At 35.7% G+C, this 19,574-nt stretch overlaps 1 protein-coding gene across 1 annotated transcript in view; it reads left to right on the top strand.

The window, feature by feature from the left end:
* Positions 1-19,574, top strand: part of LOC121423459 (dual specificity testis-specific protein kinase 2-like) — a 77,052-nt gene that overhangs the window by 29,385 nt on the left and 28,093 nt on the right. Inside the window, exon 4 of the mRNA XM_041618800.1 lies at positions 3,489-3,537. Within this exon, the coding sequence (XP_041474734.1) occupies positions 3,489-3,537 (49 nt within the window). The remainder of the gene's footprint in view (positions 1-3,488; positions 3,538-19,574) is intronic.

Genomic DNA, 19,574 nt, shown 5'->3' with positions numbered 1-19,574 from the left:
TATTGCTACAGAAAAATTAGTACCTTGATTTAGATTTATAAAATGCATATGTAAATGCTGCTACTTTAGACAACTTCACCATTTTAGATTATATCATACATGATTTTTTTTACACTTTTGGCAATGCATTACTACAATATATATTAAAAAGTGCTATTTGATATCGATTTCACCTCGAACTTGTATTTTGACGTCATCATTGGTCAAGGAATTAACTATTAAATTTGTGTTCATTTTCCATGCAGGTCAGTCTTTTTACCATCAGAATCACTATATACAATGAAGTTATCAAATTATTGACCTATTTACTTAAATTCCCTGACGTTATTGATATAGTTGATTGACTTCTAACCCTTAAATATATTTTCCATGGCCATTATTTATCCTTATTTCAGAGTGAAATATTATTAAACATCCAAGTTTTCATTACAAATAGGTATCTTTCTTTCTATAATTCACAAAATGTGAATATAATAATTATGAATTACTATCTTTTTTTGGGGGGATCATGCATGGATGTATAAATATTTATTAACTTTTGACCTTTGACTCTGGATATCAAAGGTGAAGGTTAATTCTTTATGATTATTTTGTGCCTTTTCATCTTCTTGCAAAAACTGCTTTTTGACACCAAATCACCAACCTGCGACTTTTCATCTCAGAGATACCATTATACCGTATATAATGTAAAAAGGTCATTGACCTTTGCAAGGCTTTGACCTTGAATCTCATTGGTAAATGAGCATTGTAGGTACCTTATTTGATTTTATTTGATCTTCTTGTAAGAATCTGTGAATTTTTGACACCAAGATCACCAACTTGCGCCTTTTCATCTCAGAGATACCATTGTACCGTATATGGTATATAATGTAAAAGGGTCATTGACCTTTGAAAGGCTTTGGGCTTGAATTTCATTGGTGAATAAGCATTGTGGGTACTTGATTTGATCTTCGTGTAAAATCTGCGCATTTTGACACCAAGATCACCAACCCGTGCCTTTTCATCTAAGATATACCATTATACCGTATATGGTATACATTTTTAAAAAGGTCGATGACCTTTGAAAGGCTTTGACCTTGAATGTTTTTGGTTAATGTGCATTCTGGGGACTTAATTTTATTTTATTTGATCTTCCTGTAAGAACCTCTGGATTTTGACACCAAGATCACCAACCTGTGCCTTTTCATCTCAGAGATACAACTATACCGTATATGGTATATAGTGTAAAAAAGGTCATTGACCTTTGAAAGGCTTTGACCTTGAATTTCATCGGTGAATGAGCATTGTAGGTACTTAATTTGATTTTATTTGATCTTCTTGTAAGAATCTGTGCATTTTGACACCATGATCACCAACTTGTAGTATTTTATCTGGGAGATACCATGATACAGTATATTTAAAAAGGTCATTGACCTTTGACCTTGAAAAAAAGCACTTTCCCCAGCCCGTATTCTTCCTAACTTTTTTTTGGTAAATGTTGACACCCATACCTACCCAAATCAGTCAAAAAACCATTTCCAATAATTTTATTCCAGATGGTTACTAATTATGGGATACTAGTGGTCATTGTTGGTGTTGCTGTTGGTATTGGTGTAAGAAGTGTAAATAAAATTGCTGTCCCTAGCTTTAACACCTCATGTACATGTAAAGTTTACAAAATGATCAAAATTAAGTTTGAAATAACACCCTGTGAGCTGTGTCCCAGGCAAGGAGCAGCATCATCTTAAGATAAATTCCAGTTTTGGTAACGATCTCAAAATGACTTTTGACAGAATCTAATATAATGACCACCCAAGTGTCTGTTTGTATGAATAAAAAATATGTGCCAGAGGATTCTGGAAGAAATTGTGTAATTGCTGAGAAATAAGCAAAATAAGCGCAGATTCGGTCACTTCCGTCGGGTCTTTATTCCAGCAATAATAATACACTGTCCCACATGTACCTATCAGTGTTGGTGATCTTCAGTGTGAACATTTTTCAGCGAAGATTTCGAGATTTCACAAAGTTCAGTTTATGTAACGGTACCAGATCTAGATCCTGATGATATTCTGACAATTAAGCCTGGTTTTACAGACTTTCTCGTGAAATCAATGTTTACTGCAAAGTTCTACTTTCATTTATCTCTAAGGTTGATGCTGTGCCGATATTAAAGTTGACCCAATACCAACATGAATAGGCAAACACCAAGCTTCAAATTATACCAATTGTCTCAGGATTGTCAGAGGTTCTGTTGCTTTTCTTGTCTTCCATTTCAACCCTGCAAACAAAAAATATCACAGTGCGGAAAGACCATTTGTCAACCGGTCATTCATCTGTAGATAACGGAAGAACCAGGCAAATTACATTGTGACGCACATGCTCTCTGCCTATTGCATCTTGCAGTGCTCAAAGAAGAAGTAATAAATGTAAACAGATCTCTAAGCGATGAAAAATTGCTCTGATCTCCAACTTTCATCAAAATTCTATCACCAGTATAGTGCTAGTGAGGCTTTTGTCCCCAGTGTACTCCTGTATGCCAATATAAGGACCCTGGTGTGCACTTTACTACTGCCTTGCTCCAGATACCATATTGATCTGTAGTGTATGGTTGTAAATTGCATCAACAACAGAATTTGGAATTGTCATCTTATGAAATTGCGAGAGTGATGCGGAAGCTTTAAAGTGGCATTTTACTTGATGAGATATTTTATCTTGCCATGTGGACCTGATAGCAATACTATGCCCGTCATGTTGAGATATGTTATCTTGCCGAGATGTCTTATAGAAAGTTAAACGTTATCATGGCATGATATGTTATTCTCATCACGTTGACTTGATATGTTATAATGATAAAATACGTCACCATTATCTAACACTTTTATACATTAAGTTTGCTAGGCAAGATAACATATCTCGCCATGTAGACATAATTTGACTTGGCCAGATAATGTAGAGTATTCTACTACTGCTACTGCTGCAGCTGCTGCTACTACTACTGCTGCAGCTGCTGCTACTACTACTACTGCTGCTACTAATACCACTTTCTGCTGCTACTACTACTTCTACTTCTACTATTACTACTACTTCTACTGCTTCTATAGTCATGTGTACTACTTCTAATAATACTTCTAACGATAAACTGTTCTTGTATGGTATAGCGGATGTCACATCATGATATGAGTCCTCTACATGTATGTACTTTCAAAGGACTTGGATATCATTACCCTGGCTTTAGCCCAGAGGCCTTAGAGCACAAAAAAAGCATGTCGAGGAATTCATTCCTGCCAGGTACCCATTCACCTCACCTGGGTTGAATGCAGCACAATGTGGATAATTTCTTTCAGAATGAAATTAAGCCATGGTTGGGATTTGAACCCATGACCCTCTGTTTCAAATTCCGGAGACTAATCCATGGGGCAACAATGCTCCATTTTCTTCCACTACTTCCTCCTTTTTGTCTATATCTTTGAATATTCTTTTAATAAAGTATGTTTTTTGTTATTTTTCAGGTTCATGGGGCTGTGCATCCATGAGGGCACTTTGCATCCACTGCTAGAGGTAAGAAAGCAGAATATATAGATCTACATGGTAGAGATTAGATAAAGAATGGAAGTGAAATTCATTGAAGTGAATACACAGAAATAGATACAGAAGGAGTGCAAGGTGGAGGAAGAGAGGGAAGGAGGAAGGTTGAAGAGAGAGAGAGAGAAAGAGATGGAGGTGAGGAAGAAGTGAAGTGTTAAGGTGTGTTAGCAGGAGGCAGCTTGACCATGGAGGAGTGAACAGTATCCTCCGCTATTAAAGGTCAAGTCCACCCCAGAAAAATGAGAAAAATCAAACTAGCATAATGCTGAAAATTTCATCAAAATCGGACGTAAAATAAGAAAGTTATGACATTTTAAAGTTTTGCTTATTTTTCACAAAACAGTGATATGCAAATGAGACAGTTGATGATGTCTCTCACTATTTCTTTTGTTTTTTATTGTTTGAATTATTCAATATTTCATCTTTTACAGATCGACAATAAGGACCAACTTGACTGAACCATATAGTATTACACAATGCTAATTCCACATGTTCAGGGAGGAATGAATTGTAGTTTCACTTGACAATGAGGAGAAAATTAGAATATTTCATATTTCACATAATAAAATACAAAAGAAATAGTGAGTGAATGATGTCATCAGTTTCCTCATTTGCATACTGACCAGGATGTGCATATAACTGTTTTGTGAAATTAAGCGAAAATTTGAAATGTCATAACTTTTTCATTTTACATCCGATTTTGATGAAATTTTCATGAAATGCCTTTCAGATTTTTCTCTTTTTATTCAAATAAAATTTTTTTTGGAGTGGACTTGTCCTTTAAGAGAATATTTTCTTTTGCTATGATCTACATGTAGATGTAGTTCCTTGTTCAGAAAACCCAGAGGATCTAAGAAAGAGAAATAAATCTATGGAGGTTTAATAGAGAAAGAGATATAGACGGGTATATTTTAGAGAGGTAGAGAGAGAATGAGAGAGAGAGATGGAGATGGAGGAACAAGAGATGATCCGTTGAGGCTTGTGAGTCAGGAGGCAGTTTGCCCATGGTTGAGTGAACATCTTCCTCGCTAAGAGAATATTGGGTTGTTATCTTCCGTAATAAAGAGAGGGGGAAAGAAGCACATCTCAGTCAGGAGGCAGGTTGCTCATGGTAGAGTGAACAGCATCTTCCGCCAAGAGAATGTTTTCTTTGGTTATGATCTAGAATGATGTTCTCGAAAGAGACCCTGAGGAGTGTGATTGTGAGGGACTTGACACGCTCGTATTATGCCTCTCGTTTCTGATCATATTGACAGAAATTTGAATGATGATTATAAAACAGCTCACCTCCTTCAGATTTGATATTCCTGGGATGGCATGCAGGGTGTCGTAAAAATTTTACTTTACTTGATCAATTAATGCTGTAAATACTTAGCACTTTATTTCGACAAGCCAAACTCTTTACTGAGGAACGTTGCGAAGTCACTTTTTTGCGGCAAATAATGTGCAATTGCATTGCCGGTTCAGATGCAGGGTGTTATCAGCCCAAGACGCATAAGAAAGGATCACCAATCGTTCTTAAAATCACTCTTAATTTACGAACAGCTTTATGAAATGGCCTCCAGGTACTCTTTGCAGATGATATTTACTTTACTTTATACTTTTTATATAACATATTTGATGGACATTGTGTATGATGATGTCATTATTTCACACAAAGTAATCTTAATGATGTTACTTGCTTCCAAAACATGAAGCAATTGTTGGAAGATACTGCTGTAAATGGTCCTGATACCCCCTTTTCTTGCATGATAAGACGCTGCACTTCTTTCCAGATTCTCTGTACTCTTGAAGGCATTTATGAATTTTCATGAGGAAGCTTGCATACCAATCAGTCGATCGCCTCTCCGCTTGGCTTGGCCAAGTTGGCCTAGATAGAACCGACCTCCTATGTGATATCCGGTAATGAAGTGGTGTTGTGCTGAACTGCTGAGTAGCCAGGTCTTCATCAGCCTGACTCAAAATTAGCCTTCCTTGAGACAATGTTTAAGATTTAAGAAAACCATCTCCATTTTTGTGAGTGGATGTAATTCTGCTTGAAGCATAGAATGTTTCCATAGGCCTTGGCACTTTCTATCTATGCTTTATGTTTGGGATAACATTCTTTGTTCTGGTGTCATGAATGAAGTTTCGTGAGCCAAACCTTTAGTAATGTTTTGTCTGTGGATTTGCTGGATGACTTGCCTAAACTAAAGCCTGTTAATTTTTGCATAAGAACAACAAAAAATAGTGGGAGTTGTAGCCTGGACATTTCAAATCCACAAAGCCTGCCACAAATCAAATCCACATTTCAAATCCACAAATCCACATTTCAAGTTGTCACATCTGAAAACTTTCCTTGGATTTTGATTGGATGAGTTTGATTGACGTGTGTGTGACTATTACTGTGGTAACTGTTTGATAAAACATCTAGTCCTTTCATAAAATGCTCCTCTGAGAAAATACACAACACAACCTAATAGTATGGTCTAGTTTGTGCAAATGAATATATCTTCATTAGAATTTTTTACTACTTTCAACAGACCCAACATTGTCATCATATCAACAATTTTAAGTCTACGAAGTCTAATACATGTATCATTTTAAATGTGTATCTTTTTATATGTATATATACATTTATATATATATATGTGAACCATTTGTAAACACATATTTTTTTTAGCCATTGGCTGCCAAATGTGTATTGTTTTTGGAATAAATAAACCATGAATAATTATCTTGAGCATAATTTCATTTGTAGGCCTATAGATTAACAGGGGCCCATCTTACAAAGAGTTGCGATTGATCCGATCAATTGCAACTATGGAAAGCCAGCAAATTCAACTTTTAAAATGCATGTTTGTTAAGAAAAAATTGAGATATGAATGTATATCCCTAAATTAATTGATTCCTTGACAATTTGGTGTGTTGTCCTTTGTTTGCAAATGACATTTTGCAAATTTCCTGCAGAAAAAATTATGACACTGATGGATTTCCATGGAATTACGACTGATTGGGTTGATCGTAACTCTTAGTAAGATGGGGCCCTGATCAAAAATAATTTGAAGAACCCAGTACTATGAAAACTTGGGCTGATGAGTACAGGCATGGTAGTGCACGGTAGCTTGTAATTGGATCCACCTTCTTAGGTGTTAGTTATAATATGAATTATGAATAAAGTTGAAGCGGCATGATGATGATGTTAATGAGATTATACTGGACAGTATCACTTGTGCAAGCTTCCCCATCCTAGTCTACGGTCGCAGACTCTGATTTAAACTTGATCAATTTCATGGTCTTGGACTTGGGAGAGGTCTTGGTCTAACCATGCTAGTAGGTCCATGGTCTACCTTGCTACTGCAAGACTCTAGCAGTAGCAAGTTCTAGTTTCATCTCTTCAGCCTTTTCTATTCAGACTGTTACCATATGTTTTTAAGAAGAAAAAAGGGCACCAGTGTAATAGTGTCAATAAGATCTTATGTATAGTCTGAAATTTTTAGACTGCACATTAACCATCTTGGTCTTGAGAAGTTCCAGATTGCTTTGTGAAGCTATGAAAAGTACCCAATCCCCATTCACATCTTGTACTACTGTAGTCTGAAATTTCAGACCACTGTACATTTACTATGTACATGTAGTGTATGTCATCACAGTCTCTAAGCAGGGACTCAGTTTTATAATTATGAGGGGAGCAATAAATAGCTCTCCTAGATCTTTTAAGGAGAGCGGTAGAGGAGCACTGCAAAAAGCTCTTCAACATACAAGGGGAGCTTTTTGTCCAATTAACAAAACAGATGGAGGAAATGTATGTACTATAAAGTTACAATCAACAACCAAAGGAAGTATTTGTAATCGTTTTACAATGTTTTGTAAATCTTAGATTGTGTGTTATCAAAACCTGTTTGAGCTAGGTTTTGACTTTGGCTTAAAGTTAAGTCACTAACAATTTTTTTTTCAGGGGCTCCATTTTAAATTTTTTGTCAAATTTCGGGGGCTACTTTTTGCATTTCGGGGGCTCTTTTTAAATGCTACTTTTTTGTATTTTGAGGAATACCTGTTCACTTATTAATGAATTATTACTTTTTGTTCAATATTGTATGATTTTTAAAGTTATTTTTCATGCTTAGAATCTTGGATGTGGGTGGATGTGGGTGTGTGTGGGTGAGTGCGTGTGTGTGTGACTGTGAGTTGGACTTGGATATACCTGTTCACTTATTAATGAATTATTACTTTTTGTTCAATATTGTATGATTTTTAAAGTTATTTTTCATGCTTAGAATCTTGGATGTGGGTGTGTGTGGGTGGATGTGGGTGTGTGTGGGTGAGTGCGTGTGTGTGTGACTGTGAGTTGGACTTGGATATAAATGAATTCAATATCTAATTTCTACTCCATCTATTCCAGTACAATACCCTGTACTCAGCCATGTACATGTAATAAAGGCCCACATACCCTAACTTTCCTGAAGTTCTTTGAAAACGCAGATCTCCATGAAAATTTCATTTCTCTATTGGGGAGTCTAAATTCGGTGAGAATGTATTCATTAAGAACTTAAATATACATGACAATGAAGAAATCATCAAACTTTATTGGCAGTTTTGAATAATATTCATGAAATGTAAACTCTGAAACAGAAAATCACCATCATTGAGGCCTTTACTGAGTGAATTGTCCCCCAGAGCTCTGGCAGAGACAGAGCTCTAACTGGCTAGCTAGTAAAAGCGCCAATGCGTGAGCCTGCCGCCAGCCTTGTAAAATAGATGGAGCTTTGTTTGATGATTTATTGTTTGATATAATACCTCATCCCCTAGAAAAAGAAAATAAATGATTTTTTAGTTATAATTAATAAATAAGGTAACTTATTTTGGAAGTTAATAAGCCGTTTTGAAAAGCAAAGCCGAATGACAACTCACCAATGCTAGGTTACAAGTCTCAGGGATTTATTTCCTGTGTAATTTGAATTATTTAATCACAGAATCGTGATATCTCTAGGGGAAACATGTGCATTCGAAATTGCAAACGGTAGTAGTCATCCCCTATACATGCAACTGTTTCCCGACCGTTGCATTGATTTTTTTTTTCCGTACTTGGTACCATGTGTATGGAAATACGTGGTACAGAAAAAATAACGCAACGTCGGAATTTGAAACTGCGCTACTCGCTATTTTTAAGGATTATTCATGACTTTGAGTGTTGGATTTTGGATGATTTTTAAATGGTAAGCGGAGCTGAGCATATTGAGTTGTTATTCACTCGGCAATAAGCATGATTTTGGGTGATTTCGAGGGCGACTTTAGGCATTTCCGCGCAGGTCAACGATCGCGAGGCGCGCTATTAATCGCGCTACCAAAAATGGATTAAGGCGCGCATGTAGCGCGCGATCGCTCTCGCGCGCCTTAAAATCGAATCCCTGCTGTAAGCTTGCCTGTAAGCTATATGAACAGCTACATGTATCTCTCTGTGTACTTGACACATCTCACCCAACGACTTGTCTTGTCTGCACCTACTCATTGCAAATTGTACAATGTTTTGTACAGGGGTCTTTCACACCTCATATATCGTTTGTCATTGTTTCTAGCTGTATGAATGTATCTTTATGGACACTACATGTATTAGACTGCATCAGAGGTCCTTTGTGTGCATGTGTGTGTGTTGTGGGGGGGGGGGGTATAAAGCAACCATCCTCCTCGCTATTATGTTTGCCATTTTATAATTATCAATGCAAGTGCATTGATCATTTTATGAGGGAGGAAATTTGAAAAATATATAACTTCATGGTGTATGAAATTCCAGTGGTAATGGTGTTTGGCAGTGATCCCTGTATTAGTCTATGATTTTTTTTCCAAATAAAATATTATTCATCTTTACCAAATTTTTCATAAATGTATTGCACTGTAAACTTGATCACATTGAAATATACATCATTGCTGCCAATGTAGTACATGAAAACATTGTAAACACAATCTGATTTCATTGGCCCGTATTCTGAAGTTGGGTTTAACTTAAACTCAGGTTTAAAGTTGAGGTTTAAGTATGGGAAGCCAAAAGTATCACATTTTTTATTAAGTTGTATGTTTCTTTTGTTTACTGTGCTCTTTCCTGATTCATCAATGGTGAAAACAATCAACTATTTATACTTCCTACACAATTATGAATGATTTGAGAGCCGAATGAGCTGAAAGTGTGATATCTCTACTGTTAGTGATTATGTAACAATTGGCTGTCCATACTTAAACCACAACTTTAAACCTGAGTTTAAGTTAAACCCAACTTCAGAATACGTGCCATAATGTTTTCCCAGAGACCCTTGCTTGAGATGACTCTGACATAGGGCTTGATGGTTTAATATACACATTTTTAATTATGATTTGGGACCAGTCTGACATTAAAAAAAAACGATATAACTTCATCCTCTTTAATACCATATAGTCAGGTGCCTTTACTATGTGATATTTGTGTACAGTATGTGTGATAAACATTTGTGCATTTGTGCATACCCCTTTCATAAACCCATCCTCCAATTAACCCCCTAATTTCCTTCCCTTATATCTGTGGTGTTTTTCAACCAGCAGATATTCTGATCTGGCCTGAAAATATCCCCCCCCCCATTATTTGGGAAGAATATACATGTAAAGCATTATTTCCTTTGACTGCCTCCTATCATTTTGAAATCTGATCATCCTGTTTTTTTTTTAATCAGAAGTTTGGGGATTGATAAACTTGGGAAGCAGCTGTTTGGATCATTCATGACAATCCACAATGACTGAGGAAAGAAAAAGAATGATTATACCATTTTGTTTCTTAGGATTTTTAAAAAATCTTTATGTATCATGTTGAGTGTAAAATTCATACAAGATTGTATGTCTGCTCAGCATTCATTTGCTATGCAGTAAAATTTGGTCATTATGCAATATTAATACCAGTTTTCGCATTGTGTCACAAGAGGCTAAAACCAATGAAAAATGAAAAAAAAAAATTAATATTCTGATCATCCAATTTAACTAGCCTCTTGATCTTAAATTAATTTTTATTAAACTCAAAATTTTACAGTCTTTATCAGTCTCACTTGATTCTTCAGATATTGTCCTGTAATGTAATGAAAATATTTGAATTTATTATTCCCTCTCCAAAATAGCTACAAAACAAAGCCAAACTTATTTAAATATTGTTTTTTTGGTTTTGTCTTATCACATCATGGAAATGGTGAAGATTTCATGAAAAGAGGAAATTAACCATACATTGTTAACAGGACCTTTCAAAACCTTTGTACATGTATATGGGAATCCCCTTCCTTTAAAAAAAGAAACAAGTGTTGCATAAGTCAACAATCTTTCCGCAGGACCTGTATCACCTCACAAAAGATCAAGTATCAAGTCTCAACTTTTAAGGCCTTGAAGAGCAAGAAAATGTCTGATGATGTCATTGATTGAAGAAACTGGGGAATTCCCATGTAAAGTTTGTGTAATAAACGTGGAAAAATGACATTGTAGACACCGTTCTCACTACCGTCCTAAAACTAGTTTATTGGAGACTAGTCCAGTGGAAACCGGTTTAATATTTCATGAGAACGGTCAAAGCGGTCTTCTAAGTGATCTTCAAAACTAGTTCAGAAAACCACCTCGCGATGTAGTTTTAAAGTTTTTACTTGGAGTGGTTTTAAAAACCACTGTCAGGTGATCAAAATGGGAATGCTAGCGAAGCGAACTTCCATCCAGTAAACCAGTTTTAGAAAGTATGATGAAAACGGTGTTGTAGTCTTCTCCCTTCACAAATATATGTATTATCAGGTACATGAGAGGGAGACTCCCTCGTCCCAGGTATTATGTGGAGGTTTTATAGTTCATTCTGCCTGTATGATATGTGTTAATACCTACAGGGCATGGCCCCCTTTCATTCATGAAATGAATATCCATGTACTTTACATGTATCTTATACCCCTTTCATAAACCCAATTATGCGGCTAATAGCAGCATAATTTGGTCGTAATATCGGAGGAGGACCAGAGTTATCCGCATTATTTTGATGCTGCTATTATCCGCATAATAGCAGCATCGGGACCAGATTTTGACTTTATGAACGCATTTCCAAATAATAGGGATAGTTGCCATTGTGCGGTCACAAGGTCACCCTTTTCCAACACCACCACATCGGAGGGGGCGTGTCCAGTTGTCATGACGATTATCCGCTTTTTTCAGGATGGGCGCTCGTAAAAATAGTGCGGATTATTTTCGGAGTTTATTAACGCAATTTTTATTGAATTATCCGCATTACTCTTAGGCGGCTAATTGGAGGATGGGTTTATGAAAAGGGTATTAAAGTCTCTGTACCTTTATAGTTTATGTTTAAAAAACACTGTTCAGGGGCCGGATCTTGTTCTCAATGTTTCATGTCAATCCTGCAATATTGTAGGGCCTACAGTATGCATGAATAATGAATACAGTGAAACTGTTAAACAAAGATCAACTATTTGCTAACAAGAAAAAAAAACAGCCGTTATGATGAGTTGGTCATTACGGACAGGTTTCAGGCTTATAAGTTCCAATAGCTAATTCTCTTATAAAAGGAAACTAAATTCTGTGTTCTAGACAATTGGTTCTTCTCTACTGGTCACTGACTGAGCAGTGTTTACTACAATTATTGCAACAGGTTCCTTCCAATGGATGTAATTTTATGGATATAAACAATAATTTGTGTGGAACAGAGTAAAAAAAAATGAATACAGTATTTGAACTTTGAGTTGAGTCAACGGCATTCAAGGTTACAATTTTGCCTTAATAATATACATTTTAAATTACCTTACAAAAATAAAACCTAGATGACAACAAATGATGTATACAAATTTTGACAGGTGATGTGCATATTACAGGTTGTGGTTATAATGGGAAAAATCAAAACAATCACAAGAAATGGAAAATAGATTTTGTCTGTGTCCTTGGCGTTGGTGTGAAATTGGACATGCATCATTAGGGAGGGAAGTTGTGTGTGGTGATTTACCTGTTTCCTCTCATCTCTCTCTTTCTTGTCAGTTTGTCTCTCCCCCCCCCCTTTCTTCCTTCTCAAAACTATTTTTTTCTTCAGACTTTTCCCTTCTTTTTATATAGAGATTCCAGTTGAAACCTACGTGGAATGTTGTTTCTTTTGGTAAAGCATCAAATACATGAATGAATGGATGGATCATGTATCATGGATGTAAACAAATAGCTGGATGGATGCAGAGATGCTAACCATCCAATATAATAATTCTCTTCCAACTATCTCCGCCTAAATTCTCCCTGGAAATTATGTAAAAAGTGCATGAAAACATTTTAGTTATATTTTTGCTAAAATAGTGGGAACTACTTTATTTCTTAAACATGTCCACTTTTGCAAATTAAGGCTGAGATTAAAGAGCATCTCGCAATCAAGAGTTTGAAGGCACCCTAGGGCAGGCCCTGGACCCGGCCACAAGGGTCAAGCGCTCTCCACTGAGCTTCACACACACAATTTGATGTCAGTTTTAAATCCTCTCTGATGAAAATTTCCAAAAATTGGCACCTCTGTGGATGGTGAATGATGTATGGATGAATGCATTAATGCATGGATGAATGAATGATTAGACTGGAAATTCACGTAACAATTTAAAAGAAAATTTCTCAATTTCCCATAGCATTGGAGCTTGCTGTCAAAATTCTTCTGAAGATTTTGACCCCAAGCAATCTCTTTTACAATATTTTTACTTTAATTTGTATAAACATTTTCTATTATGGAATAAAAGCCTATATATTTCAAATGTGTGTCCAAGGTTGTAATTGTTCCTTCTATTCTGAATTACCAGTAGATTACAATCCTCTCTGTAACAATGTGCTATCACACAGTCCCATGCAATCTTATTTGCATTTACTATCACAGTCTGCTTGTGTTGGAATATAAACTTCCTGGAGTGGGTCTTATATGGTGTGTTCATACATCCTTAAATGAATGTTTTGAAAACATTATATTGGTTAACACAGATGGGTCATTCCTGGATTGGGGCAGAACTTAAAAAAATGAGTCATATTAAAAACTGGAAAATACATGTATATATGCCATAAATCACTTCACCAACAAGAAATTGGTGTCCCAATTTTCAAATATGAAAATGTATTGCAATTTCAGACCTGAGGGTTGACTACCAATGATGTAATGTCCATGTAATAATTTGAACTGCAACAAATCTATAAATATTTCAAATTCATACATTTAAAGGTAGTAGACCTTCCTCATATTGACACATCTGAATCACTCTATATTGAGAAATTACAACTATTATGGACATTTTGTAATTAGTGCCCCAACCTGATGAAACAGCTCAGATTTGAACAGATTCACATTTATTTTAGAAGTGAGATCAGTATTTTTGAATATACACACAATTTAGTATCAATGGACTCAAGTTCCATGTTGCGAACAATTATGAAAGTTGTGTGTGAACACACCCCAAGGATTTTACTTTTCATTCATTCCCATGTCAATTGACTATTCTACTTTGCGTTTAATTCCTCGTCTCAACAATCTCTTGACACAATCTTTTCTCAGTTTAGTATCATAGGGGCATTAAACTACTCACTCAATCAAACTGTAGGCATCCTTCTTGCCCTAAAGAGCTTCCGGATGCTGTAGATAACCTTGGTAATAATTAAAAAAAAATAAATGATGCGATATTAAAAAAAAGGAAACAGTCTATCAAAGAAAACTCATAACTATATTAAAAGGAGTACCTACTTGATATGAAATTAAAGTTAGGTTGTGAATCTATATTACGAAACATACTTGAAGATGCAATATGACAACAAGTAGTTCAATACAAGCAGGGATATGTCCCTGATAAAAGTAATAAGAACAGTTGGTATTAATTTAATTAAGTTGGACATCTAGCTGCCCACACAATACTTGTATTTCCCCCTTTTAGTAGTTGATAGGATTATATGTTTATCTTATCTTCTTCCTTGTTTTGTAGCTTAAATAAACCAATATAGTATGATGTCTATGAAATGATGAAAAGCATGTTGTCTTGTGCATTCACATTGGTGAGTTCATCTAGAGACTGTAGCATAAAAATCAATTGCATCAAAATACTTGCATGTAGGCCTACAGTAGATAAAGAACTATCAGTCTTGTTCCTCTAATATCAAAATCGATTTCCATCACTTTCATGTATGCTGCAGTCACATTACCCCTACGGCGAGTCGAAACCATCCGTTTTATTCATTTTTATTCAAACCACCTACATGTAGCTGTTACTAAAAATGTTGAAATAGCTGTTTTATTGTCTGGTCGTTGTATGGCTGCCAAAGGGTAAATGTGACTGCAACATTAGACTGATGTATAAAGATCCCCCTCTGTCATTATTCTTCAGAAACAGATTTAAAGGACAAGTCCACCCCAACAAAAACTTGATTTGAATAAAAAGAGAACAATTCAACAAGCATAACACTGAAAATTTCATCAAAATCGGATGTAAAATAAGAAAGTTATGGCATTTTAAAGTTTCGCTTATTTTCAACAAAATAGTTATATGAACGAGCCAGTTACATCCAAATGAGAGAGTTGATGACATCACTCACTATTTCTTTTGTATTTTATTATATGAAATATGAAATATTTTAATTTTCTTGTCATTGTCATGTGAAATGAAGTTTCATTCCTCCCTGAACACGTGGAATTCCATTATTTTAACATTTTGTGCTTCAGGCAATGAGGTCCTAATCATCAAATTCATAAAAATTGAAATATTGTATAATTCAAACAATAAAAAACAAAAGAAATAGTGAGTGAGTGACGTCATCGACTCTCTCATTTAGATGTAACTGGCTCGTTCATATAACTATTTTGTTGAAAATAAGCGAAACTTTGAAATGTCATAACTTTCTTATTTTACATCCGATTTTGATGAAATTTTGAGCATTGTGCTTGTCTCATTTTTCTCTATTGATTTAAATCAACATTTTTCTGAGGTGGACTTGACCTTTAAAAGTGCATTTTCAGGTCACCCTGGCATACCATTTCCCAATTTGGGTCAGTAGAAGAAAAATCTAGATTTGTTACAATGTATTTTTAGTTGAAAAGTTATTAGGCATATCAAATTGACTGATACGTGGAATGGAATAGTTTTCAATGAAAACATGTAATTTGACCCTAACAGTCTTAATCTTATTATTTTCATCAGATATTTTATTCAAGGCTTTTTTTACCGGTAATTATGGATCACAATTGGCATTTTCCCCCATAATGATAAATTGTAATAACCATGAAATTGAATTCTAAATTCACAGGAGTATCTTTTAGATATATCTATATCATTTTATGAAATAGATTTAATATCATAAGAGGTCAGGCCAGACGAATCCAATAACATCTGTGAGGTCAGTACGTGTAAAGATATCCACGACTACAGGGGTGGCGTCAAGGGGGGGAGGGGGGATGACTTTAAAGGTGATATCATTCATTTTCTCAATTGAAGAACAGGATAATATAGAGTTCCTTCACCCAGACTTCCCTTTTTGATACTTCTCTCTCTCTTCCTCTCTTTCCCCTCCCCCTTTTCTCATTTGTTAAATGCAGATGGGGGGGGGGGGGCTGGCCCCCTGTAGCACCATCCCTGCCCTGCATACCTATAAAAATGATCTGGTCAAACTTTACAGTACTAGGAGGAAGAATGATATGTCAAGTCGTAATTTTGAAAAACAAAGTTCAAATCCATAGCTTAGTCTGCAGGTGCAGACCCTTGACTTTCACAATGGTGTCTAGTTTTCACCCAAGACATGGTACATGTATAATTGTTTAAAGTGTCACATGTGAGTCTGTTCTTGCAGATTACATGTATCTATTACCCCTTTCATAAACCTGATCATGTGGCTAATAGCACCATAATTTGGTTGTAAAATCGGAGGAGGACCATAGTTATCCGCATAATTTTGATGCTGCAATTATCCGCATAATAGCAGCATCGGGACCAGATTTTGACTTTATGAACGCATTTCGAAAGTAATGCGGATAATTGCCATGGTGCGGTCACAAGGTCACCCTTTTCCAACGCAACCGCATCGGAGTGGATGTGTGTGCGGTTACCATGATGATTATCCGCCTTTTTCAGGACGGGCGCTCGTAAAAATAGTGCGGATTATTTTCGGAATTTGTGAACACAATTTTTATTGAATTATCCGCATTACTCTTAGGCTGCTAATTGGAGGATAGGTTTATGAAAGGGGTATAAGATTGTCTAATGTCTATCTTTCAGGACTTCTTACTATTTTTCAAAGCTTATCAAAATAAATTTTATTCTTTTGTATATTAAAATTTCTCCTTTCCTATGAGCCTTCCTATCTGATTAAATGTTGCCTACATGTCTGTGATTTGCGGTTTTAATTCAGAACTGTGCATAATATATAAGCTTACATTGATTTTGTATGATATTTATATTCATTCTATCATATTTCTGTCTAATGATTTTTTTTATTCATTGTTTATTTATTGGTGGTCATTGCTTTACTTAAAATGATGTTATTCATATTTCTAACTCTCTTCTATGTTCGCTTGTTCATGGAGTTTTGGAGGCAGAAGTCCAAACTTGTTCCTGTATCTATTTTTATATTTTTTGCACAAGGTGTAGTTTTGATCTGCTTTGCACATCAGTAAAATTCAACCTGTTTATAGAACTAGGCTAAATACCAGAGACCTCGTTGCTTTAGAATGCCAAAAATGAATTTTTAGGATGCCAGTGATGCTAGGAATTTACATCATGTCAGGTTTGAAAGTATTGGTTTCTTTGGAAGGTAGAAGCCGAAGGGCTCCCACTCACATAGTTCCATGTACTGAAATAGGCTTAAAGCCCACTTCCAGTTGTACATACATTTCACGTACTTGAAGAGTTATATTTCACAAATTCATTGATATTTGATTAATTTTTTTCATTTACAGCTACATACAACTCATTCAAATTACCAAAATAAAAGAAGAGTATTCTAGAATTCAATAGAAAATTTGTCAATTTGAAATTGAAAATTCAAAAAGTTTGTCATATTTTTGTCATATTTGAAAAAAAAAAACGATGTCATATTTCTATCCTGTATAGTGTATCTGTAGATTGTGGTAGCTTACCCCAAATTCTGATTAATGATGCATACATGTAATCTTCTGATTTGGGGGAGGAGACCAAAATTCTTTTTCATGTGGTAAATTGTGAAATCTATGGCCTGAATTCACAAAGGTGGTTTTGAAAACCCACGGTTGAGTCCATGATTTATGCAGATTTCCTGTAAAAATTATGCTTATTTTACTGCGTATGTTTAAAAATGTCCAATGCTGATGCGCGCTTATGGCACGGTGCGCCAAATTGACGCCTGTTGCCGTGGTTATCCACGCTATTTAATTCATGAGTCCACTCTTCAAACAGTGGACTCATGAATAAAAAGCGTGGATAACCATGGCAACAGGCGTAAATTTGGCGCACTGTGACAAAAGCGCGCATCAGCATTAGACATGATTTATACACGCGCCCGGTACGCACTAAATCAAGCGTAATTTGTACAGGAAATTTGCATAAACCATGGACTCAACCGTGGGTTTTCAAAACCTCCTTTGTGAATTCGGTCCTATAAGTCCCTAAGTTATTGTATGAACAGTGAACAATTCCCTTGCCGTATTAGGTAGGAGGGGGAAGAGACACCAATAAATACTCTAGACAAAGTGAACGGCCAGAAAGACTGGATTTAGAATTCCGAAGCCTCCCAGAATTCAATCAAAGTCCAATAAATTTGCAAACAAGCCAGTATTGCATCGCAAATATTGCTTGGCTTTTAGGATCTAGTGGCTAGTTGGTCATCCTTGAATTCTCAAATCGGTCCATCTCTTATCTGTCTATATGACAATGCATTTTATGTTGATATTCAGTATACTATGAGTCACAGAAGCTCTGTAGATAAGGCAATAGGCATAATGCAGTCTTTAATCAAATTATATGTCTTTGGCCCTGTGGGTCAAATTTTAAGATTAGGATGGGTGGATAGTGTGATCTGTACTGGTAACCTGACAAGAACTCTGGTCAAGGGTCAGCAAAGTAAATAATGATTGAGTAGCATCTATCATTCCTATATTACAAAAGTGTATTGGTCATAGTTGAATGTTTTGAACTTTGGCATTGATAACAGCCGTTTGAATTCAAATTTGGCACATACGCAGTACACAGCTGTTGACCATATGAACCTTACAGTAATTGTTTAAACAGTTTAAACAAGTGTTTAAATCTGAAGCAACTAAGGCGGCGTTTATTCGACCTCAAGCCAGAATCATGATTTGAATCATGATTCAAAACACAAACATGAATCACAATATCACAGAATCAGCGTTCAGACGACCTTCATTCCAATGCTGTTTCTCCTCAGATTCGGGCCAATCCAGTGCGCATCACTAGTGCGCATTTAGACAGAGGAAGTTTTTTGCACGTGTTTCGGCTCTCGAAAAACCTTTTGTTTCCAGAATTCAGTCTATACCTCATTTTGTTTACTTCTATCATAGGGTCCATATGCTTCTATTCGTCTTGTTGGTTTATCCAAAATGGTGTTCGGAAGTGAATTTCAGCGTAAATCCAATTTAATATTGATACTATATATTCAACAACAACTGAGATCATTGTCAGTCCAGTTAATTCATTTACTAGAACTTGGAGTTGAAAACATGACCAAAAAATGAAAAGTAGTGGACGATGCGATGACCAACAAAGAACTTGAACATGACAAGAATAGTACATAATCATGAACATACATTGAGAATATACAGTGCCTTGAGCTTGGCAAGAGTCAAACCGAAAGTAGCCCGACACAACAGTGAGGTCATAGAATCATGATTATAATCACGATATTGTTTATTCGAACATTTTCGTACGTGATTCTGCAGAAACGTCTTTCCAAATGTCCCTTTTTTCATGTTTCATGTTTGTGATTCTAATCATGATTATATTCAATTTCGACTATAAAACGCAATCGTAATTCTACAGAATCATGATTTGAATCATGATTCT

Source organism: Lytechinus variegatus, chromosome 11 (genome assembly GCF_018143015.1).
Source record: "Lytechinus variegatus isolate NC3 chromosome 11, Lvar_3.0, whole genome shotgun sequence".
NCBI lineage: Eukaryota > Metazoa > Echinodermata > Echinoidea > Temnopleuroida > Toxopneustidae > Lytechinus > Lytechinus variegatus.
Note: the sequence above shows the minus strand (reverse complement) of the source record. Positions and strands in the feature narration are given on the sequence as shown.